The following is a 24,798-nucleotide window of genomic DNA, read 5'->3' on the forward strand; positions in this document are numbered from 1 at the left end:
GCCATTTCAGTACCCGGGTCCTTCTTCTACACAGCCGTGATATTGTAATTGATGCAGTATATGGTCTGGCATTGTCATGTTGGAAAATGCAAGGTCTTCCCTGAAAGAGACGACGTCTGGATGGGAGCATATGTTGTTCTAGAGCTTGGATATATACCTTTCAGCATTGGTGGTGCCTTTCCAGATGTGTAAGCTGCCCATGCCACACACACTCATGCGAATATGAGCGCTGATAACAACTTGGGTTGTGCTTGTCCTCTTTAGTCCGGATGACATGGTGTCCCAGTTTTCCAAAAAGAACTTAAAATTTTGATTCGTCTGACCACAGAACAGTTTCCCACTTTGCCACAGTCTTTTTAATGAGCCTTGGCCCAGAGAAAACGCCTGCGCTTCTGGATCCTGTTTAGATATGGCTTCTTTTTTGACCTATAGAGTTTTAGCCGGCACCGGCGAATGGCACGGTGGATTGTGTTCACCGACAATGTTTTCTGGAAGTATTCCTGAGCCCATGTTGTGATTTCCATTACAGTAGCCTTCCGGTATGTGATGCAGTGCCGTCTAAGGGCCCGAAGATCACGGGCATCCAGTATGGTTTTCCGGCCTTGACCCTTACGCACAGAGATTGTTCCAGATTCTCTGAATCTTTGGATGATATTATGCACTGTAGATGATGATAACTTCAAACTCTTTGCAATTTTTCTCTGAGAAACTCCTTTCTGATATTGCTCCACTATTTCTCGCCGCAGCATTGGGGGAATTGGTGATCCTCTGCCCATCTTGACTTCTGAGAGACACTGCCACTCTGAGAGGCTCTTTTTATACCCAATCATGTTGCCAATTGACCTAATAAGTTGCAAATTGGTCCTCCAGCTGTTCCTTATATGTACATTTAACTTTTCCGGCCTCTTATTGCGACCTGTCCCAACTTTTTTGGAATGTGTAGCTCTCATGAAATCCAAAATGAGCCAATATTTGGCATGACATTTCAAAATGTCTCACTTTCAACATTTGACATGTTATCTATATTCTATTGTGAATAAAATATAAGTTTATGAGATTTGTAAATTATTCCAATCCTTTTTTACTCACAATTTGTACAGTGTCCCAACTCTTTCTGATTTGGGGTTGTATAAAAATAAAATTCAAAGTGGTGAGTATTAACCACAACCTTTTATTATCTTTACAACCGTTATGCTTTACATTGGACTACTTTTATTAATTAGGGTGAGTGATGAAGACACTGAGACCGTTGCTGAGGTGATGCTCTGGGCTTTTTATCATGGCACATATTTGGATAAAAAGTGTGGCATAAAAGAGAGTCCTGACACTGATCTCTTATTGTAGGCCTCGACCTCATGGGCTTCAGAAGAAATGTGAACACGGTGTTGATTTAAAACCCTGACATACATTACAGTCAGTCCTGAGTTTGTAGGAAGTCATGCCACTTTTTGTCATTTGATTAACCTCCAGAAAACTGGTGGAAACAGACTCGGTCAGGGCCTAGAACTATAGTGCACACTAAAGCTGAGGACTAAACTAATAAAACACATTAAACCCGAGATCAAACAGATCTCAGTGTGTGAACTTATTTAACCAAGTAACACTTTAGTATGAACACTATGAATATTTATTAATGCAACTTCCTCTTGCTCTCTCTCTCTCCCTCCCTTGCCACAAAACCAGTAACCCAGTTTGAGATCTGCAGTCTCAATGTGCTTTTATTAAGGGCGATATAGTCTGTTTTCAGCGGGAGAAGCTGGTTTAGTGGTGGTTCTCGCTGCTTGCTGACAGTGACGCTGAAGCCGGCTGAAACGTGCCTTTAAGAGGCCAAAGGTCATCTGGATCCTGACCCTTTACTGAGGTCAGGATAGGAGGTTATACCTCTGGCATCATAACCCCTGTCTCTCACCAACAGCCATCATAGAACAGAGAAGGGGAAAATTGTGTAGGTTTTGCCGTCACAATTAAGTACACTTTAAAGTGTTTTATACTGGGCCGAACTGAACTTGCCCTCCTCAGCGCTGACACAACACACACTCACAGAAAATGTGTACATCATGATCCTGCACTGAGACATGTGGCATCCAAGCAGGTAATAAGAACAAGCTTCAATAAAATAAGAGTTCTGTATAAAGAAAATATCTGTTTATTCTATAAATTAGTGTTTAACCCATTCCATTGTATGTGTTTTTTTAATGAAAACGGAATAGGTGAGAAAACAAATCTCAGTGATATAGTGACGATGGCGTATTCTGGATTATAAAGAAATGTCCTCAAGTTTAGTTTTCTCTGTGCTTTTTCAAAAATATGCGGGAAATTTGACTGGCTTTTACTGACATTCAAACACTTCTCCAGCAAAACTCAAACTATTGTTGCTGTTGTTTCAGCCAATAACGTTGAAGCAACTCTCCCTTTAGCCAATGAGCGTGTCTCCAGCGCGCAGGGCGGAGCCTCAGAGACTCGGTGTGTGCAGGAGAGAGAGAGAGAGAGAGAGAGAGAGAGACGGATGAGAAAATAAAACACAAACTGCCGATAGGAAAGAGAAGATTAGCGGAGTCGCTGTTCTGTCAATAAAATAACTTAATGGCCTTAATACAAACAGATCCGAACCGCCAAGGGAACGGACTAACCAACACTCTTCAAAGTGGCGTCAGAAAAGACTGTCCCGTGTATAAAGCCGCGAACACGCAGCCGAGGGACCCGGAGTTCAGCACACACGGGCTCCCGAAAGCGTTCCTTCACAGCCTGAGAACTCTATTCGACATCCTCGACGACGGAGGACGGGGTTTCGTCCAGCTGTCGGAGATCGAGAGCCGGTGGCGCGGCGCGGAGGAGCGCGATGTCCCCGCGGGGGTTCTGGAGGGTCTGAGGCGGGTCGCGTCGCGGCACGGGTGCCTGAGCTTCGAGCGCTTCGTCGCGGGACTCCGATACTCGATGTTCAACCCCGAAAACAGCAGCACAACTCAGGCTAATAACCCCCGCCAACAGCAGAACCCACCGGAGAGATCCAGAACCGGGTCCGGGCGGCCGCTGGAGTGCAGAGTTCGGCCGCTCGGACCGAGTAACGCAATAAACACAGTCCACACTCGGAACAGACCCGACAAACACAGCTATTCTTCCCGTTACTCGGTCAGATCCGATCCGGTCCACACCGAACATCACGGCCGATCCACGGAACCCGCTTCGGTGTCTCCTGATGGACTAAACACAGGTGAGAGATGATTGACATCAGCTCACTTTCACTGTATCAGAGAGTGTATTCAGCGAACAGGTGATGATCACAGTAAAGATGGTTAGATGGTGTGTGTGTGTGTGTGTGTGAGGTGTGTGTGTGAGCTGTCAGTCCTTTCCAATCCCTCACAATGACAGGAATGTCGGGCATGTTTAGTGACTAACCCTTTACTAACAGCAGGAACTGTTCAAACACAGATCAGCCACACACACCATCAGTGTAAACAACACGCTCATCTCAACAATATCTTTTGGTACCTTGTATTTCTCAATGTTTCATATTAGGTATTCATTTTTGTGACAAAAGTAATTTATATCTGCAGTCTGCACTTAATGCATAAAAATCTGTGCAAACTGGATTATTTTGTGACAAAAAGCTCTCATTTAAATGACAGAAAACCCTGAAGAAACTAGAGGAACTGGAATATGTGATGATGATGATGATGATGATGATGAGGAGGATGATGATGATGATGATGATGATGATGATGAGGAGGAGGAGGAGGAGGAGGAGGAGGATGAGGAGGATGATGATGATGATGATGAGGAGGAGGATGATGATGATGATTATGATGATGAGGAGGAGGAGGATGATGATGATGATGATGATGAGGAGGATGATGATGATGATGATGATGATGATGATGAGGAGGATGATGATGATGATTATGATGATGAGGAGGAGGATGATGATGATGATGATGATGATGAGGAGGATGATGATGATGATGATGATGATGAGGAGGAGGAGGAGGAGGAGGAGGATGAGGAGGATGATGATGATGATGATGAGGAGGAGGAGGATGATGATGATGATTATGATGATGAGGAGGAGGAGGATGATGATGATGATGATGATGATGAGCTCAAGACTGAATCTGGTTCATAGATGTGGAGGACAGGGAAGCTCCATCTGCTCCTGGGAAACACAATTCACAATAGAGTTTTAGGAATCGTCTTGATGTACCAGAGAACGTTTGTCATGTCCGTCCTCTTAGAATCTGAACCTTGTTCCTAACCAACTTTTCCTTTTGTAAAGAAACTCTGCAGCTCACCAGGACAATTCAGGATCTGTGCTCTTGTGTAGTTTGAGTAAAGCTGAAAAAGAGCTCTAATACCTGGTTATTTCTGTTAACATTCCCAATCTAAAACAGCAGACTGAAAACAAAATTACGTCTATTTTACACTTCTCAGAATCTCCAGGAAGAGATCCGGACGCGACACCGTTTACTGTAATGTCTGCTGTGTGCTTCAGGAGGCTAGCAGTGCCATGCTAACCAGACCAACCCTAACACACTGCAAATACACTACTAATGTGACTAAAGAATAACACTTGCGTAATTCATTTCTGATCTAGTCTTCACTTTGCTACAGTCGGCAAAACTTGTTTTTCTTGCGTGAATCAACAAACCCAGTCAGTGAAGGATTCTGGGCTAGGGGTCGAGTCAGATTCAGTGCAACTCCCAGCATTCCTGGCTCTCACTGAACTGGAAGACCTTTCATCTTTGAGTCATAGTGAAGCTGTGATGCACTGTTGAGACTTATGAGGTTAACAAGCTTAACTGAACTGAGCTGCTTTTATTCTAATGTTGTAATTCTATAGTTAATGAAGCATGTCATGTTAAGACTGAATTGTCCTGATGTGTGTGTGTGTGTGTGTGTGTGTGTGTGTGTGTTCTGGGTCAGTTCTGCTGCGCTCACACAGTGAATCGATGACGGGCTTCAGGAGCTCGCGCCGGCACACCAGAGATCACCAGCGCCGACACACCATCACTAACGGAGTGGATTACGGGATGGTAATGAATATCTCTTTATAATGTTTGTGAACATTTCGCTTTATTTACCACAGGTGTCATAGCGTCTCCTTCCTAAAATTATTGCCTAAGTCATTTTTTGACAAAAATGATTTTTTTGCATAAGTCATCTCCTCATGACGCTGGCCACCTCTGGTAAACCCCCCACATCCTCAGTTGAACAGATCATGCACTTCTACCCCTGTAGGATAATGGCCTATCAGGAGTGTGACTAGCGGTGCGTTCACACCAAACGCGAATAGAGCGTCAGGCGCGAGTGATTTCAATGTTAAGTTAATGCAAAGACGCTTTACGCACGTAAAAAATTCCTGCGGCGCGAATGCTTTTATGTAGTGCTTTTTGTGCATTCACGCGTCTGCCGCCCGAGTTGAAAAATCTGAACTTTGGGGTCAGTTCGCGCTAGGGCTGTCACTTTACGTTCGAAAATCGATTGCACAATCGATTGGACCAACCAACGCAAGTTTCGAAAACGAAAATAGGGAATCGATTTTAACGGTCTTTTCTCGGAGCGCGTCCAGCTCGTCACGATACGCCCGCAGCGAACGAGCGTCATACACCAACTGCAGGCTCTGACAAACACGCACAACAGCAAATTATCTTTTTGCATAATGCGTCTCTTTTTTCTACAAAACTGTGAATTCTGCCGGTATGCAGACAGTCTCATGCATTCAGATAGAAATTCGGGCTACGCGTCTACAATCGCCTACGTAGTAGGGATGGGACTTTTTATCGACAAAATGACCGACATTCGACACATGCTCCACTCGACAAAAAAAATAGAGTGTCGACATGTCGAGGGGGCGGGGCTTGTGGGATTTCCAAATTGCATTTTTTTTTTTTTTTTGGCTTTTAATTTATTACATTTCCTCGGTTACTTTAACCTCGGTTCCCTGAGAGATAAGGGAACGAGTATTGCGTTGCAAACGCTATGAGAAAACTCCTTTTCTCTCGAGAAAAGAACGACCATGGTGTGTAAACAGAAGCAGCAGCGGAAATATGCACGATCCGCGAGTGCTGAAGACGTTCTGCACGGCTTTGATGGTGCGCACTGCGCAGGAGGACACAAATGGGCGGCGACAGCTTCTTACAGTAGCGGGAGCTTTTTCCTCAGCGCCGTCAACAGAAAGAGCGTTAACTGTAGGTACGTACACACCGCCGCCGACTTGAGCTGCAAAGAAGCTCTGGCCGCCCTGTCAAGGACGCTTGTCAAAAGGACGCCTGGCCGGGACTCGCTCTCTCTCTCTGCTCGTGCGTGCGCGCTTAAAATTTCATATTTTGTCTTGAACATTCACCCGCCAGTGTGGCGGATAGCCTTTTGAGATTTACTCGCCAAACAGAAAATCTACCCGCATTTGGCCTTAATTTCAGACCCTGATGTAGAATATTTTCCACCCTCCGCATTGCTGCTGCTCTTTAAAAAAAAAAGAAAAAAAAAGGCCGACAATCCGACAAAAAGTCGACACATGGGCCTCGACAGTCGATTTCCCAAATCCTGTGTCGTTCCCATCCCTACTACGTAGGCGAAATTTGTTTGACATTTCTAATCGTAAACACAGCCATGTTGAAGACTGAGGTAATGTTTTTCATTTATGCTATGGCAGTCCACTCTGCTTATTGTTTTTCGTGAATGTTGCACTCCTGTTTGTCACTGTGTACGAAACTTCACGCCAATAAATCATCAGAAATATCGCAGACTTGTGCGCGTCTCAAGCGCCCTCTTTACGTTCGTCCTAATGCCTGTTCGTTGTCCGTGGATTTGTCCATATTTTGCGTTTAAAATGGAAACGTCTTTAGACATGGAAAATCGATTTTAAAATCGATTCAATGAACACTTATGTCTCAAAAATCGAACAGCATTTTTTCACAAACGTGACAGCCCTAGTTCGCGCCGCGTTAAAGGAGAACTCCGGTCAATTTTAACATTGAGCTCATTTTTTTGTACATTTGAGTGCTGTCAATACAGAGAACAACGACAAAAATCGTGTGTTGCCTACAGCTAGGGATGGGCATAATTAATCGACGATCGATAATCGATCGTTAAGAATTTCGTCGATTACGTTTATTTGTTATCGATTAATCTAATGCAGGTTGCGTTGCGTAGTGTGAGTGTTGAAGCAATGGAATTGATTTTAGCGCGGAGGTACCTGTGCATCCCGGCAACGTCAGTCCCCTCAGAGCGGGTGTTTTCGGCGGCTGGACTGGCTGTCACCAGGTTGCGGTCGCATCTGATCCCAGATCATGTCAACATGCTTATCTTTCTCAACAGAAATCAGTGGACTGGTGCAGAAGTTCTATGGGAACTTCATGCGTTTTCTCAGATCGGATAGCTATCTGATTTATCAAAACGATTCCATTTACACCCGGTCATATAAATGTGTTTTTGCAAAACGGATATAAATCCGATCTTGAATTCCCGCGCTACATATTTAAATTGTTGCACGTCCGAAAGCAACTGATATGAGCTGCATTTTATTGGTCATCAGCGAACATTTCTAAATCAAAGACTGCAACAAGATATTGCGGCAACAGGCCTGGTAAGATCATTTCGGTTCTTTACTTTTAATGAAGATGATTGTGTTTTGATGAATGACTTTCACTTTGATTGCGATAGTTTGCACGTTGGCTTGATGAATAGTAGGGCTGGGTACCGAGTTCGATACTTTTTAGGTACCGACCGAATTGCCTCGATACTATCGAGTATCGAAAAATGACTTGTTTTACGGTACCAGATTTCGATACCTAAGGGGTTAACTCGTCAACGTCAGTGCTCAAACAAATACATGAAATGCACAATGACACGCCTAAAGTCGCTCACGCACATACACGCAAACTCTACACACACGAGACGCGCGGAAATCTCCGCGCACAAACTCATATGAGAGGCGCGCGCTCACACAAACTCGCGCACATACTCAATGAGACGCGACTCACGCGAGCACACACACACACACAAACTCTCCACGCACATAGTCCTATGAGACGCGAGCGCGCGCGCACACACACAATACCCTAAAGATGGGGAAAAGTCGATCAAAAGTGTCGCTACATTTCTCCAGGCTCGATGCCAACAGCGCGCGATGCAGTATTTGAAAATAATTGCTGCAAAGACCGGTACCGCGACAAATATGATGAAGACCTTGACAGTGCACGGAGTAAACAAGAGCAGAAAGTTGCTTCGTCTTCGACTGGTAAATGAAGAGATACCTTGTTGATCACTCTGACAGTGTTTATATTGCAATAATGATCTACTGAATGTAGGCTACACTGCCGTTCAAAACATTGTTGGTTAGTCAGAATTGTTTTTCAGTAAGGATGCATTAAAGTAATCAAAAATGACCCTAAAACATGTGTAATGTTACATATAATGTAATGGATTTCTGTTTCAAATAAATGCTGTTCTTTTTAATTATTTATTCATCAAAGAATCATGAAAAAATGTATCATAGTTTCCAAAATATTAAGCAGCAAACTGTTTTCATATTTCTGAAGGATCATGTGACACTGAAGTAATGATTTTGAAAATTTAGCTTTGACATCACAGGAATAAATTACATTTTGAAATATATTCAAATAAGATTTTAAATTGTAATACTATTTCACAATGTTACAAGTTTTACAGTATTTTTGATCAAACAAATTCAGCTTTGGTGAGCATGAGCTCTTTATAAAAAAACATTTCCTTTGTGCACTGGCTAAGGAGAATGAGTCAAACTGAAAAAATAAAACCAAAGTTTTTCTGAGGTAATGTGTTATGTAATCTTGTTAAAATGGATTTCATAAAATGGGTATCGAAATCAAGGTATCGGTATCGGTATTGGTATCGAAATTTTTGGAACGATACCCAGCCCTAATGAATAGATGCTCATCTGTGGTGATGCGTGTTCCAGTAACGCCGTCATATCTGGCTATAACATGACATATAGCCTAGGCCTATAAAACGCTCTCACATGTTTATTTCTTAGCATTTTTGGGATAAGTCAAATTTACATATGTAGTTTCAACAACCAGATGCATTTACTCTTGTCCAGTTTCGTCTGGAATGCGTCTCAGACCTCCTCCTGAAGTGGTTTGAGCGATCGGGTTTAAATCCGTCTCGAATGCGTTTCGGAGGGCATTTACATTTGGTCTTTTCACGATCGGATAGTTATCTGATCACAGAAAACGGATGAAGTGGCCATGGGTCTCTGTTTAAGAACGCCGGCTCGCTGTTCCGCTGTTTTAGAGCACCGCAGGGCATCTTCAAGTCTAACGTTACCGAACGTGCAGTTTCACTGCCACAAGTTGATCTTCTTGTAATAAAGATCTCATCGAGGACAAACAAACTTTATTTTTGTATTTTCATTGCATTTATAATTTATAAAAAGTTGAAGAAATAATGAATTTCAATATAAAAATATAGCTGCGAGCAGCGATTGCGGGCCCAAGCCGGTGGCACCGCCACCCTGGTGCCTTTAGTTACACTAAAGTAACACCGGGGTGGCGGTGTCACTGGCTTGGGCCCTCCATCGCTGCTCGCAGCTATATTTATATATATATATATATATACATAAATAATGCATCAATATATATACTTATATATATATATATATATATATATATATATATATATATATATATGTGTGTGTGTGTAACAAAAAAAAAAAAATATATATATATATATATATATATATATATATATATATATATATATATATATATATCAGACAAGTAATATTCTCTGTCTTGTCCCTTAATGTTTTATATATATATTTTTTTATATATAAATTTTTTTTTTTTTTTTTTTTTTTGGGGATGCTAAACTATTGTTTATTATAGGCTTTGTACTTCACTCACGTTCCAATATTGAAGGGAAAACTTCACATGCTCTTCACATGCGCAAAAATGTGCTTGGAAACATCACAGTTGAGCAGTGATTTCTGTGAATAGTATGAATTGTACTACTGTCTATTTAAACAGAGCAGTGTAATTTTTATATGTTAGGTTGACTATTTTATTATTATATTTTATTAAGGCTATAATGAACAGGCTGCGATGTCAAGATTGCAATGCTGGAATGCACAATATGTTGTTGTTGTGTTTGTGTGTGTGTGTGTGTGTGTGTGGGTGTGTGGGTGGGTGGCGCGGGCGCGATCGAACAGTGGAAACATAAAAATATAGGCTACTCCGTAATTTTGTTCATACAGGACATCATTTAAATTGCAATGTGTTTACTTATATTTATGTACACTCAAAATAAAACACAACATTGTGCTTTTGTAAAAAAATATTCAAGCAATCCCACCCCCGAAATGGCGCCATTTTTAAAATGAAACTAAAATGCTTCATTTTCGCTTTTAAGGTAGCGATTTAAAAGCCCCCACCGCGCTGTCACACATCGATTAACCAGTGGGAAAAAATTCTCAGTCACATAGCTAATATATTTATATATATACAATGGGCCTACCTGATTTTGAACACAAGAGGGCAGTATAGCCCTATGTATAACTTTTTTCTTTTTACTAAATAGCACATTCTGGCTGTTTTTAAACTTGTACATAATTCTTGAATAAAAAAAAAAAAAACTGAATAAACCCAAAACTGGGTTTAGATCTGATATTTGTATAATTTTATATAAAAATAAATAGTGTATAATTAAATTTTTAGAAGATCTGAGACGTTTTCTGATTCCTTTTTTGACATTACTTTAATCCTAAATTTTAATGAAAAATTAATGTATTTTCATCATGTTGAAAAAGTTTGGTGTGAATAAAATAAACCACTTAGCAGGAGTGGGTAAAAATGCAGAGGCTGAATTTGCAAATAAATCCACATTCAAACCAAAATATCTGACTTCCTCTTGGTCAGAGCTAATGATTGTAAATTAGAAAGTTGTCCGACTCGATGAGACCAATATACTTACTGATTTTTATAATTGTGGGTAAACCTAACCCCCCCACTTTTGTCAAAAACATTTTGAAAGTGACACACTTCCTGCTACCAGTTGGTGGCGCTATAACTTTGACTCACAATAGTTACATCCATCTGATCGGCCTCTTACCACGAACACACTGCTGAAGTTTCATCAAGATCAGTTAATGTATGCAGAAGTTATACCACTTCGTGTTTCTCTTTTCTCGCCATAAATTTGTTTCCTCCCCACAGCCAAACCGTTCGAGATATCAAAAATCCGTCCGCAATTTAGCATCCTCAATGTCTTGACTTCATGCACACAGAGTTTGGTGGCGATTTAATTCATTTTCTAGGAGGAGTGTTTCAAATTCCACAGCAAGCGTTCTCCAAACAACCCATAATAGCCGACTTCCTGTTGGACGGAGCTAATAACTTAGAGTGCGGAAGTTGCTCGGCCCGATGAGATCTATATGTGTACCGAGTTTCATATTAATTCATGCAAGTGTGTTTGATATATGGACCAAGTTTTCAGACCGTGTTCAAGGGGGCGCTGTTGAGCCCCCCTGCCACGCCCGGTTACCAGCTTCAGCCCGGCACTGATGGCTGTGGGTTCTGAACTGTGTGCAAAGTTTCAAGAGTTTTTGAGCATGTTAAGGACCCCAAAAGCCCCTGAAAGCTTGAAAAACTAAGATTAAATGGAATAGACAAATCCCCCACCCCCACCCCCACCCCCCTCACACACACACACAGAGACGTAGGCTAGAGGCAGAGAGAGAGGGAGAAAATCCTCATTCAAACCAAAATATCTGACTTTCTGTTGGTCGGAGCTAAGGAGTATAAATTAGAAAGTTGTCCGGCTTGATGAGAACAATATACGTACCAAGTTTTGTGATTCTAGGAAAAACTAAGCCCCATTTTTGACTAAAGGTGGCGCTACTGAGCCATTCCACCACACCCGTTTCTGAAACTTTGCACATGTCTACTGGCTAATAAATGTGATGTGTCTGTCGAGTTTCATCCAATTTCAAGCATGCTAAGAGTCTCAAAAGCATCCGAAAAGAATATTAAAATTTGATGCGTTGCCACGGCAACAGTATCTAAGATATCAATAATCCTTTCACAGGTCTACATCTGCCGTGTGTCTACATTATACACATAAATTTTGAAGCAAATCGGGTAAAAATAAGAGAGTAATTTCAAAGCATTTTGAAAGTGACACACTTCCTGCTGCCAGTTGGTGGCGCTATAACTTTGACTCACAATAGTCACATCCATGTGATCGGCCTCTTACAACGAACACACTGCTGAAGTTTCATCAAGATCTGTCAATGTATGCAGAAGTTATAACACACTTCCTGTGTCCCATTATTCGCCATAAATTTGTTTCCTCGCCACGGCCAAACCGTTCGAGATATCAAAAATCTGTTCGCAAGAATTCATCCTCAATGTCTTGACTTCATTCACAACGAGTTTGGCGGCGATCGGATGAATTCCCTAGGAGGAGTATTTCACATTCCATTGTATGCGTTTTCCAAACAACATATAATAACCGACTTCCTGTTGGGCTTTTGTAAAACTTAGAGCACAAAAGTTGTGCGGCCCGATGAGATCTATATGTGTACTGAGTTTCATATTATTACATGCAAGTGTGTTTGATATATGGACCAAGATTTCGGACCCCATTCCAGGGGGCGCCGTCGAGCCCCCCTGCCAAGCCCGGGTACCAGCTTCAGTCCGGCCCTGATGGCCGCGGGTTCTGACCTGTGAAGTTTCAAGAGTTTTTGAGCATGTTAAGGGCCCCAAAAGTGGCAAAAAGGAAAAAAAAAAAATAATGAAGAAAAAGAAAAATAATCCTTACGAAAACAGTAGGGCCTTCGCCCTTTCAGGGCTTGGGCCCTAAATATTAATGATTAATCGATAGTCGATCGTTAATTCTCCCGACGATCGACTAAGAAAATTTAATCGAATGCCCATCCCTAGCCTACACCGAGTTATTCTATTTTTATTGCCGAGTTCACGCGCATAGGTTTAGTTACCTATGATCACGCGCGTGATCTCGGCAATCGACTACTTTGGACTTCACCCGAAAAACAGGATGTAAACAGGTATTTGCGCTGGCTTAAATAACATCATTTTTATTAATATCTTTCACATCTACTGCAGTCAGATTCACTCGTGTTCACTCAGAAGGAATCACTCACATTTTCTGAGCACTTGTAATGACACATCAAGGATGTTAAGAGCCTAAAAGCAGGTTTACTACTTGCCCCATTGAAGTCAACAGGGTGCAAATTTTAAAAATAGAATAACACGGTGTAGGCAACACCGATTTTTGTCGTTGTTCTCTGTATTGACAGCACTCCAAATGTACAAAAAAATGAGCTCAATGTTAAAATTGACCGGAGTTCTCCTTTAACCAATCAGGAGCCTGCTTGCTTCTGTCACGTGTTGAATTAAAACAAAGTAAATCTTTTATCACATAAAAACTTGATTTCAATATATGAGACATATTCATTTTGTATTGAATGCTATGAAATGACATGAGTTTTCACATAAACATAATTTTTTATATATTTTTACAACTAAATTGTTGGAGTCATCATTGTCTGTAAGTTTACATCAACCTGTATTTATCCAATCACTTTTTCAAAAATTATTATTTTAGATCTTTAATTCAAAAGGATTTCCTTAAGACTTCAATCTTTTGACCTTATCTTTATCTCTTGTTCATTCTCAAACGAAAACTTAAATATTTAAATGTCGTTGTATTAAACACTGATCTACTTTCAAACCCACATTTACACCAGCCATTTCTGTCCCTTTCACACTTTTCTGAGTGGGCATTTAAAATTATGGGCTAAATGGCCGCGCTGACCATAATTAAAACACTCTGTCATGGTGCTTCGTATCAGCCTCAACTACAGCAGCAGACAACTTGCCTATAGACCCCTTCACGGTCGACGTCACAGGAAAATTCTAAGTTCGCAGTGCGCATGTCGGGGTCAGAAAGTTCATTCCATCCCATTGAATTGTGTGTTAACCAGAGACTTTCTCGTCAAGAAAAAATGCCTACTTGTTGCGTCGTGGACTGTGAAAATCACACCAGTTGTGGAGTCAAGTTTTTCAGGATTCCTGCAGAATCTCATCCGTTTAAAAAAAAAAATAGACGACATCTGTTCAGATCTTTTTTTTTTTTTTTTACAGTCTATGGTTCAGATAGATACTGCTATCTTCTAAGTAGCATGACACAGGTCACAATTAATGCCAGATATCGAACTTCACCTAACTATTAAACCAGTCTACAGTTTACAGAAAACATTTGTTTACTTACCAGGGCTTAACTATACCGTTGCTGTCACAATAACTGTCAATAACACAATAACACTAAACACGAGCATCTTTGATCGTAGCATTGTCCCAGTCTGCCCGTTTATTATATAAAAAATACACATACTTAACACTGTAAAATTTGAAAAAGTTCTGTTCGACAGAACTGCTTGGTTTTGTTACCACAGTTATCTGCGTGGTTCCTCGGCGATGAAGTTCCACATTTGCGGCTATCCAACACGAAAATGCATGCAGCAAATAAGCCGTTCACAATATTTTCTTCAGATAACTCCAGATTTCTCCCACACACTGGACTTGATTTTTGATGACTGTCGACAACTTTACAATCTCCACTAGCTATTCTTCTCTTCATCTCCTCAGCATCCATCTCGACGACTGCAAGCAGATCGCGCGCACGCGGTTATGAGGAATTTTTAAAAGTGAAAGATCCTGGGAGGGCGTGGCGCGTGGACAAATAAACTGATGTGGATTTTAGATTATTTTATCAATTTGAAATACAGGCATATTTTTGTAGACGTGTTCCTAAAGATATGAATATATTTTTACGTTTGCATGTGATTGTTTTAAACCCGTGTTTAGACCCGTGTTTCCCCCGTGTCCGACCCGACACAGTTGGATATTTTTCACCCTTTTGAGCAAAATTTGCGGGTCACCCGTCCGAACCCGTGCAGGACTCTAATCAGGCAGACAATCGCCATTAGCTAAAACAAGTTTATAATGGTTCTGTTCACGTTCCTGTGATGGCAAAGATTGAGTGCATACCCTTGACACAATATGCCGGTCTATTAGCCGCACCGTTTTTCTGACCCCATGCTGTGCGCGCACCCAACCTAGGCGTTCGATGTTTACAAACATTGAAGGGGTCTATAGTTTGATCATTATGAGCTTGTAAACGGCTCCAGCTTACTGCACACCCCTGAAGCAGTGCGTCCCAGTCAGGAATTTAAACAGAGCCACTGATAAGCAGTTCTCTGTATTCAATTTGATTCAATCACAATAGCCAAATCATAATCTTCATCATTATCATTGGCAGCACATTCAAAGCTGCACGGAAACGCTCAACATATTAATCTAAGAGGTTTTCACAAAGTTTCTGTTTAACTTTAGTTACACTTGCTCAGGGAAATGATCCCCGACCCATAATTTCCTTTACTTGCTTTTTTGTAAAGCACAGGCATTCATAAATTCTATCAGAAATTTTATTTTCATTACATTACATTATTTATTCTCTACTATATTTCTTCTCATCTATCAAATAGTTAGTCTGCAGATACAACAAGTATTATCATTATTGCCTCGGTCCCCTTACTGTTTTGCAGAAACTAAAATATCATATTACTCATATCTCAATCCCCTAGTTCACACTGACAGCCTTATAGCTGCTTGCTCCTTCAATCCTTCTTATATAAATGTAAGTTCTCTAGACATCTAATGTCATAGTTAGATGTCTAGGATAGTAAGAGTGCAAGGGCTTTAGAAACTGCTTTGGATGCGACTAGCTTAGTGAACTCTGTACACTGTTCGGTTCCGGGTTTAGTAGAGCCCGTGCAGCAGGGCTACTGGGTGAAGGTGAGACGCTGTAGTCGCGGGACAAAACACCGCTCTTTCGTTCCGATTACAACTTCAAATAGATTCTCCCCTCTCCGTGAAACACCCACTGTGAATCCTGTTGATTGTGCCCTAGTTATTGGCGATTCTATGACACGGAACGTGAAAATAGCGACACCAGCCACCATAGTCACATGTTTGCCGGGAGCCAGAGCGCCTGACATCAAAGCAAAAGTTCTGGCTAATGCTAATCGTAAATTCTCTAAGATTATTATTCCTGTTCGCAGGAGTGATGAGATAGTTAGCAGATTGTCCTCACGTAATGGCTGGCTGTCTAAGTGGTGTCCGCAAAATAATATAGAATTCATAGACAATTGGAAAAGTTTTTGGGGCAGACCTGACCTGTTGAAAAGAGATGGTATTCATCTAGGGTTGCAAAATTCTGGGAATTTTCAAAGATGGAAACTTTCCATGGGAATTAATGGGAATTTAAGGGAATTAACAGGAATTTATGGGAATTAACAGGAATTTATGGGAATAAACTGGGAATTTTCAAATTTGAAGGTTGGCTCTTCATAGGGAACTTAAATATAGTTGAGGAAAGTATATTTTAGCATAATCTTGACTAAAACAAACAGATGCCATTCAAATACACTTGAATATCCATGCCATTCCTCAATCACATGCACATAGCACACTGCTTACTGCATGGCTATTGAGACCACACCCCCCACTGGCACTGTGCATGCCTCCATCACATGTACAGAAGCCCAAAGCACAAGACTATTGAAGGCACACATTTGAGCCTGTGGACTAAACAAAGTGAAGTAAGTTTTGATGATATTACGGGGAAATATATTTATTAAATGTTTAAATTGCAAATATCACATACAAATGTATTCATCTAGTAGATAGCAAGCTGATAAGTTAGATGCTAAATAAGCTAGCATAACTATTTACCACATAAGTAGGGCTGGGCGGTATGACGGTATATATCGTTACCGCGGAAGAAAATGTCCAGCGTAACAGATTTTTTTATTCCGTGTATACCGCAACATGTAAATAAGTAGGCGTGGTTAACTCACGTGCAGCGTGTGTGAGACTGAGACACTGATATTTGTCAAAGAAACATGAAGAAAGACCAAGAGGATCCACAAAAGGAATTAGCCTATGTTTTCAAAATTAACGTGATATTTTCGGGGGGGAAGGCACAGAAGTGCAGCACACTGAAAGTTTAGAGAGCCTTTGCTCTTGCTTGCAACGGGGCTTACTTGACAACAAGTTCATATATCAATATTCTAACGAATAGAAATAACCTTAAATAATGTATCTATCCGTCTCTTATGTGTACAGTTACTTTCAGAGTGGATGCACAAGCGGTTGCCGTGGTAATGAATATTTCCAAAATTCCCCAGCTTACCTTCCCATGGAAATTTACCGGAAACTTTCCGGAAATTTACTGGAAATTTTCCGCCCCTTTGCAACCCTATATTCATCCCTCCTGGGATGGTGCTGCTCTTCTCTCTAGTAATATGGCTCATAGTCTTAGAGCTCAAACATGACAATCTGGGGCTCAGGTCAGGAAGCAGACAGACTGGCTAAACCGACCGTCTGCTAGCGGCCTCGCGTCACCAAGGTCAGATACATCCCATCACATAGAGCCTCTTTCACCTAGCTATCATCATATAGAGACTGTGTCTGTTCCCCGAATTTGGACATACAAAAAACTCCCAAACCCATCTAAGGGTAAAAATTTAATTGATGTTCAACAAATAAAAAACAGTTATATTACAGATGAGCAAATGATAAAGCTTGGGTCGCTGAATATTCGATCCCTTACCTCAAAAGCACTCATTGTTAATGATATGATTACTGACTATAATCTAGATGTGCTGTGTTTGACAAAGGGGGAGGTGTCGCTGTAATTTATAGTAATATCTTCAGAATTACTGAGAAGTTTAGTTTCAAATATTATTATTTTGAAGTGTTGGTGCTTAATGTAACACTATCAAGTGTAAATGATAAATCACATTTAACATTTGTGCTGGCTACTGTATAAAGGCCACCAGGGCACCATACAGACTTTATCAAAGAATTTGCTGATTTTTCTATCAGAGTTAGTATTGGCTGCAGATAAAGTCATAATTGTTGGTGATTTTAATATGTAGATAACGAAAAAGATGCATTGGGATTGGCATTTAAAGACGTTCTGAACTCTATTGGAGTTAGACAACACGTGTCAGGACCTACTCATTCTCGCAATCATGCCCTAGATCTAATATTATCACTAGTGGTCGACCGATATTGTTTTTTTGATGGCCGATATCTTAGAGAGCAGGATGTCCGATATAAAGCCGATATTTTTATTATATACTTCATATTTATTTTAATCAATATTTTATCAATTTTAAATAAAATAGAAAACAAATCTTTAAAATAAACATGCTTATACTTTAGATGGCAACTTCTTGAATCTGCAATCCTATTATAATCCTATAATATGTGAACAAAAAGGAAGTAAACACTGTAACATTGCACTCAGTAATCTGGTAATATTGTGCACACTAGTAATCATATTTTTTCAAATAAAGACAAGGTAACGCTAATATTACTCACAGCACACAGTGAAAACGATATGAATATGGCACAGTGGGCAACTGGATATAGCACAGCACATTTTAAAATTATATATGACTGACAGAGATCGTAAACTAATGAAGACGGAGAATGTGAGTGAACGCTGTGTGATCAGACTGTTCTCTTCTCAGGCGCTGGTGTTCTCAGCGCCGCCCGTCAAAATAAAAGTCCTGAGTGCCGTCAAAATAAAAGTCCCGCTTCCAACACATCGGCCAATCAGAAAAACTTATCGGCCGATGCCGATATATCGGTCGACCACTAATTATCACACGGAATCAATGTTGATGCCGTTGAAATTCTGCAGCAGAGCGATGACATCTCAGATCATTATCTAGTCTCGTGTAAACTTCATTTAGTCAAGGCTGCAAAGCCGACTCCGTGTTACAAATATGTTAGACCTATCACTTCTTCTCAGCATCCCAGATAGCTTAGAAGAACTCGATATTGCGAGAGAAACTTTTAACTCTCTTTTTTCCAGCACTTTAGACACAGTTGCTCCGTTGCGCTTAAAGAAGATTAAAGAAAATAGTCCAACGCCGTGGTACAACGAGCACACTCGGCCCTTATGAGAGCAGCCAGAGAGATGGAGCGCAACTGGAAGAAAACAAAACTAGAGGTATTTCGCATTTCATGGAAAGAGAGCTCAATTACTTACAGAGAGGCTTTAAAAGCTGCTAGATCTGCTTATTTTTCAACCCTATTAGAAGAAAATAAACATAATCCTAGGTATTTATTTGAAACAGTGGCTAAACTAACAAAAAATAAAGCTTCAAGCACCGAAGTTTCCAAGCAACACAGCAGTAATGACTTTATGAACTTCTTCACTTATAAGATTGATAATATCAGTGACAAAATTATAACTACGCAGCCGTCCACTACAGTATCACATCAGGCAGTGCATTGTAGTCTCCCTGAGGAAAAATTTGATTCATTCGTTGCTATAGGAGAGGAAGAATTTACTAAACTCATTAAATCATCTAAATCTACAACATGTATGTTAGACCCTATACCGACTAAGCTACTGAAAGAAATACTTCCAGAGGTCATAGATCCTCTTCTTAATATCATTAATTCATCTTTGTCTCTAGGATACGTACCAACAATCTTTAAGCTGGCTATGATTAAACCGCTTGTTAAAAAAACGCAACTTGATCCTTCAGAATTAGTCAATTACAGGCCGATCTCGAATCTACCTTTTCTGTCAAAGATATTAGAAAAGGCAGTATCCTCACAACTGTGTTCCTTTCTAGAAAGAAATGATATCTGAGGATTTCCAGTCAGGATTTAGACCGTACCATAGTACCGAAACAGCTCTCGTTAGAGTCACAAATGATTTGCTCTTATCATCCGATCGTGGTTGTGTCTCGCTATTAGTGTTACTCGATCTTAGTGCTGCATTTGACACTATCGACCACAACATTCTTTTAAATAGACTCAAAAATTATATTGGCATTAGTGGAATTGCTTTAGCATGGTTTAAATCATATTAGGGCTGCACGATTTGGGGAAAATTTCATATTGCGATAATAGAGGTCAATATTGCGATTGCGATATGCGATATAATAAACAAATGGTTTCATGAGTCAACTTGCTTGGTTCTCAAGGAAAATAAATGCACACACAGATTAGTAATAAACTGCCTAAAGAAAAAAGTTCTTTAGTCAAGAGCAGTGAGTGGCTACTGTGTACTGTCCCTTTAAGAGCAGCCGCTGCTGTCAGAGACGCGGATCTCACACGCTCCTCACAAGTCATCACAACTCTTCACGTTCATCATAAGACTACTCTTATGTTATGAAGATACTCGACAAAAAGACATTTTGGCACAATTTTGTGTGTTATTGTTCGTTCAAGCTCGAAAGAGAACTGTATTCTGGCATGCTGTTTTGTGCGCACGCACGATATTAGCGCAAGTCTTATTAGTGTGTGTCACAGTCAGGACATTCACAGGCAGCGCGTTCATTTTGGCATACATGTGTGTTGTTCGTTCTACAGCGAAAGAGAACTTGATACATGGCGCGCTGTCTGTGCGATACTGGCGCGCGTCTATCTGTGGCTCGTGTGTGTGTGTGTGTGTGTGTGTGTGTGTGTGTTAGGAGGACATTCACAGGCAGCGCGTTCATTTTTGTCTTATCGCGCATGAATGGTTTAAAAGCATTTGCATGAATAGTGGGATCATGTATATTTGTATATACATGAGATGTATACTCAGCTGTATATTTCTTCACGCCCTAACGAAACTTGCCAAATCACAAAATTAACGGAATGCACAGCTGATATAAAAAATTTGATGACTCGTAATTTTCTACTAAACTCTGAAAAAGCAGAGATTCTAATTATTGGACAAAAAACTTCCTCACGTAATAACCTAGAATACTGTCTAACACTTGATGGCTGCTCTGTTAAGTCTTCGTCGTCGGTTAGGAACGTGTGTGTGTGTGTGTGTGTGTGTGTGTGTGTGTGTGTGTGTGTGTGTGTGTGTGTGTGTGTGTGTGTGTGTGTGTGTGTGTGTGTGTGTGTGTGTGTGTGTGTGTGTGTGTGTGTGTGAGTGTGTGTGTGTGTGTGTGTGTGTGTGCTCTTTGATACCAATCTTTCATTTGAAAGTCACGTGTCTAGTATCTGTAAAACCGCATTCTTCCATCTTAAAAATATATCTAAATTACGCCATATGCTCTCATTGACAAATGCGGAACAATTAGTTCATGCGTTCATGACCTCAAGGCTAGATTATTGTAATGCTCTACTGGGTGGTTGCCCTGCACGCTTAATAAACAAACTACAGCTGGTCCAAAACGCAGCAGCTCGAGTTCTTACCAGAACCAGGAAGTATGACCATATTAGCCCGGTTCTGTCAACACTGCACTGGCTCCCTATTAAACATCGCATACATTTTAAAATATTGCTGATTACTTACAAAGCACTAAATGGTTTAGCTCCGCAGTACTTGAGCGAGCTCTTAATGCATTATAGTCCGTCACGTCTATTGTGATCTCAAAACTCCGGCCAGTTGATAATATCTAGAATATCTACATCGACTGCTGGCGGTAGATCCTTCTCCTATTTAGCACCAAAACTCTGGAGCAGTCTGTTGTTCCAAATGGTGATGAATTTGCATGGTTTGTTTAATTCTGTTCACGTGGCTGGAGTGCAGATTGTGGCCTGGGCCGGAGAGGCCGTGCAGAGCAACCAGGAGAAGGGAGGAAGTCGGAAGAGTTAATTTAAGGCCTGAGAAAGGTCCCGCCTCTCAGGATTGGCTCGACCAATAAGAAAGGTGGAATTTCCAAGCGGGTAATTCCTCTGTTGAGAGGATTTATGACTCAAGTGTGGTTAGACATGGGCCTTGCCGTTTGTCTTTTATACTCAGATAGATATAACAAACACGCACTGCATTTTATGAGAAGGCAATGTACACTAAAGTGTGAGTCATTAAATGAGGATGAATTAGATAAGAGACACGATATAAGTGGGGTTACATTAACTAGTAGTTATCTCATAAAACATGCATGAAATAAATACAAATGCAAGAGACCGTATACAAGATGTAATATTATCACACACAATGTCCTGGGATGCATGTTCATTTATAGATCAGTTCGTCTATAAACTGACCACATTTTTAACAGGAATAAAACCATCTTATCTGATGATAGTCATGGTTCTTGCCCTAGTTGGGGGGATGGGACCATAGATCCCAGAGTGAGTTTTAAAGATTACTTGTTCAATTTAACAAATAATTGTGTCTGATTTGTCTCAGTCGTTACAATCGCTACTGACAGTTTCTGACATTTATATTGCGTGAGATTGTCCTGTTTTGTTGTTGCCAGAGCAGGAGCTCTTGAAGCTCCGCCCTCTTCTGGAAAGGGGGCTGGGAGCACCATCTCATTTGCATTTAAAGGGACACACAAAAACAGTGTGTTTTTGCTCACCCCCAAAAAGTGGCAATTTTAACATGCTATAAAAAATGATCTGCGGGGTATTTTGAGCTAAAACTTAACATACACACTCTGGGGACATCAGAGACTTATTTTGCATCTTGTAAAAGGGGGCATAATTGGTTCCCTTTAAAAAGCATCATTGTAAAATACTATGGCAACAGTCTTCATATGTGCCAGTGTTGTGTTTGCTGTTGGGCAGAAGCTGCTGCCGTAGTGGGTGTTACACGGTGTTCGGTCGTTTTGTGTTTTTATAGAAATAAAAACCATTTAGTAGTGACGCTCTCCCTGATCAGGTGATCATCTGTAACTGTGAGCCTTGAGCTGTCAGATTCACAAATTACCAAAACAATGTTCCTCCACCTGAACTTCTACTTCTATGCTTCTGCCGCTAGAGGACCAGAAGTTACATAGTGTACCATTAACTTCTGCCTATTATTTTGGAAATCAGCTTTTGAAATTTGTGAAACAATTAGAATCTGGATAAGATAGATTTGATTTGTTTGATTGATTAAATGATTCACGATATGTGAATAATTTCCCCACCCTTAATCGTAGTGTCTGTGAGCGCAGTGGATGGAAATGTGGCGTTGTGAAGTTTTCATGGATGTTGAAAGTTTCTATATGTAGGAGATACTCAACCGAGTGGTTTGTTGTAAATGTCATCCGGCTGCTTTTAATGTTGTTTCTTATCAACTCTTATAGTTCTTTATAGTATTTTGAGCTTCATGATGATGATTTTTTGATGTTATCATTAATGTTTCTGTTCTGCTGCTGCATCATGACAAACTTCTGCATGCTGTTCTAAAGTCAGTGAAAGCGTCGACTCAACAGATGTGAGTGACTGATGTGTTCAGTGTCTGAAGCTCCTCCTCTCTTTCTCTGCTGCCGCTCCTCCCTGCGTTACACACACACACACACACACACACACACACACACACACACACACACACACACACACACACACACACCCTCTCTTTCTCTCACTGTCTCTCACTGTCTCTCTCCCTCTCTCTCTCTCTCTCTCTCTCTCTCTCTCTCTCTCTCTCTCTCTCTCTCTCTCTCTCTCTCTCTCCCCCCTCCCTTCTCTCTCTCTCCCCCCTCCCCTCTCTCCCCCCTCCCTTCTCTCTCTCTCTCCCTCTCTCTCCCCCCTCCCTTCTCTCTCTCTCTCTCCCCTCCCCTCCCCTCTCTCCCCCCTCCCTTCTCTCTCTCTCTCTCTCTCTCTCCCCTCCCCTCTCTCCCCCCTCTGGTTCCTCTGGTTCTCTGCTGGGTTAGGGTTAGTCTCTGTCCCTCCTCCTGATGGTGGTCGGTCGGCTCGGGCCCCGGGGCCTCGACTCTGCTATATGGGTCGCTTACACCACCGTCTTCATCCCTCTGAGCAGCCGCCTGTTCTCCAGCAGAGCCCTGACCTTCTACCTCTGGGTGAGTGAGACAGACAGACAGACAGACAGGGGAAGATTGTGTATGATGATTGTGTTTGTGATGGTATTTACTGTGATGTTATTTCTCTTTAAAATTTAGAGGCCGTTTACTCTGCTTCTTCCTGACAGTTCACTTATTCAATACGTTGTCTTGAATCGTCTGTTCTGCGAAACTTTCCACATATTTGAGTATTTGAGCAGGACAGAAGCGTTGACAGGCTCTAGCTCATCTGGCTTTTACATGGTTTCTGTTGTAACAGTGGTTGTGTGTGTGTCTTTGCTCCTCATCTCTTTATACAAAGAGGATTTTCCCTGTCGACGGCCCTCCACACAAACACACGGCACAAAGCCTCACCCTCCCTTTATTTCCCTGTTTCACTCTCGCTCCGCTGTAAAAACAGTTGAGACGGCAGTTCATCGTTCTGCAGAGGACGGGACTAGAACACATCTTGATGCAAGCTGCTTTATTAATCCATATTTTGTTCATTGAAATGCTCTATATTAAACATGTTCAAGAGTTTCTTAAAGTTTTCTCTTCAAAAATAAAAATAAAGTTTCTCCCTTTTTAAAATTTCTACTTTTGAATGTGCTGAAGTAAAACCTCTTTACAACCCCCAAAAGCTGAAGTATGTTGCAGACTACAAGTCAATATTAAAAAAAAAAAAACTTCCATAGCTCAGTTACATTCTCATATATAAATGAAATGGATATATTATATTATAAATATTCTGAATGATATTCAGTTCATATTCAGTTTTGACTTGTGCTGCCGCCTGAATCATGATGGCACTGTGTTCGTTCGTTGGCCAGAGGAGAACTGAGCGACTGAGCCTGGATTCTCACAAGGTTTGGGTTCCTCGACACTGTCGCCTCTGGCTTCATTAGTTGGGGAAGCTTAATATTCAACAATATTATCGATCTGACTGTATCGACGCTGTTGGATGAGAAGAAAACTTGATCTGAATTGAGCTGGCACCCCTC

At 41.0% G+C, this 24,798-nt stretch overlaps 1 protein-coding gene across 1 annotated transcript; it reads left to right on the forward strand.

Moving 5' to 3' along the window:
* Window positions 1-2,439: 2,439 nt before the first annotated feature.
* LOC308691405 (suppressor APC domain-containing protein 2-like) lies at window positions 2,440-24,384 on the forward strand. Its single transcript, XM_081366542.1, has 4 exons — window positions 2,440-3,211; window positions 4,918-5,027; window positions 23,672-23,818; window positions 23,918-24,384. The coding sequence occupies exons 1-3, from the start codon at window positions 2,584-2,586 to the stop codon at window positions 23,675-23,677; spliced, it is 744 nt and encodes a 247-aa protein (XP_081222668.1). The 5' UTR covers window positions 2,440-2,583; the 3' UTR covers window positions 23,678-23,818; window positions 23,918-24,384.
* Window positions 24,385-24,798: the final 414 nt, after the last annotated feature.

Source organism: Scardinius erythrophthalmus, assembly GCF_964197995.2.
Source record: "Scardinius erythrophthalmus genome assembly, chromosome: 5".
Classification (NCBI taxonomy): domain Eukaryota; kingdom Metazoa; phylum Chordata; class Actinopteri; order Cypriniformes; family Leuciscidae; genus Scardinius; species Scardinius erythrophthalmus.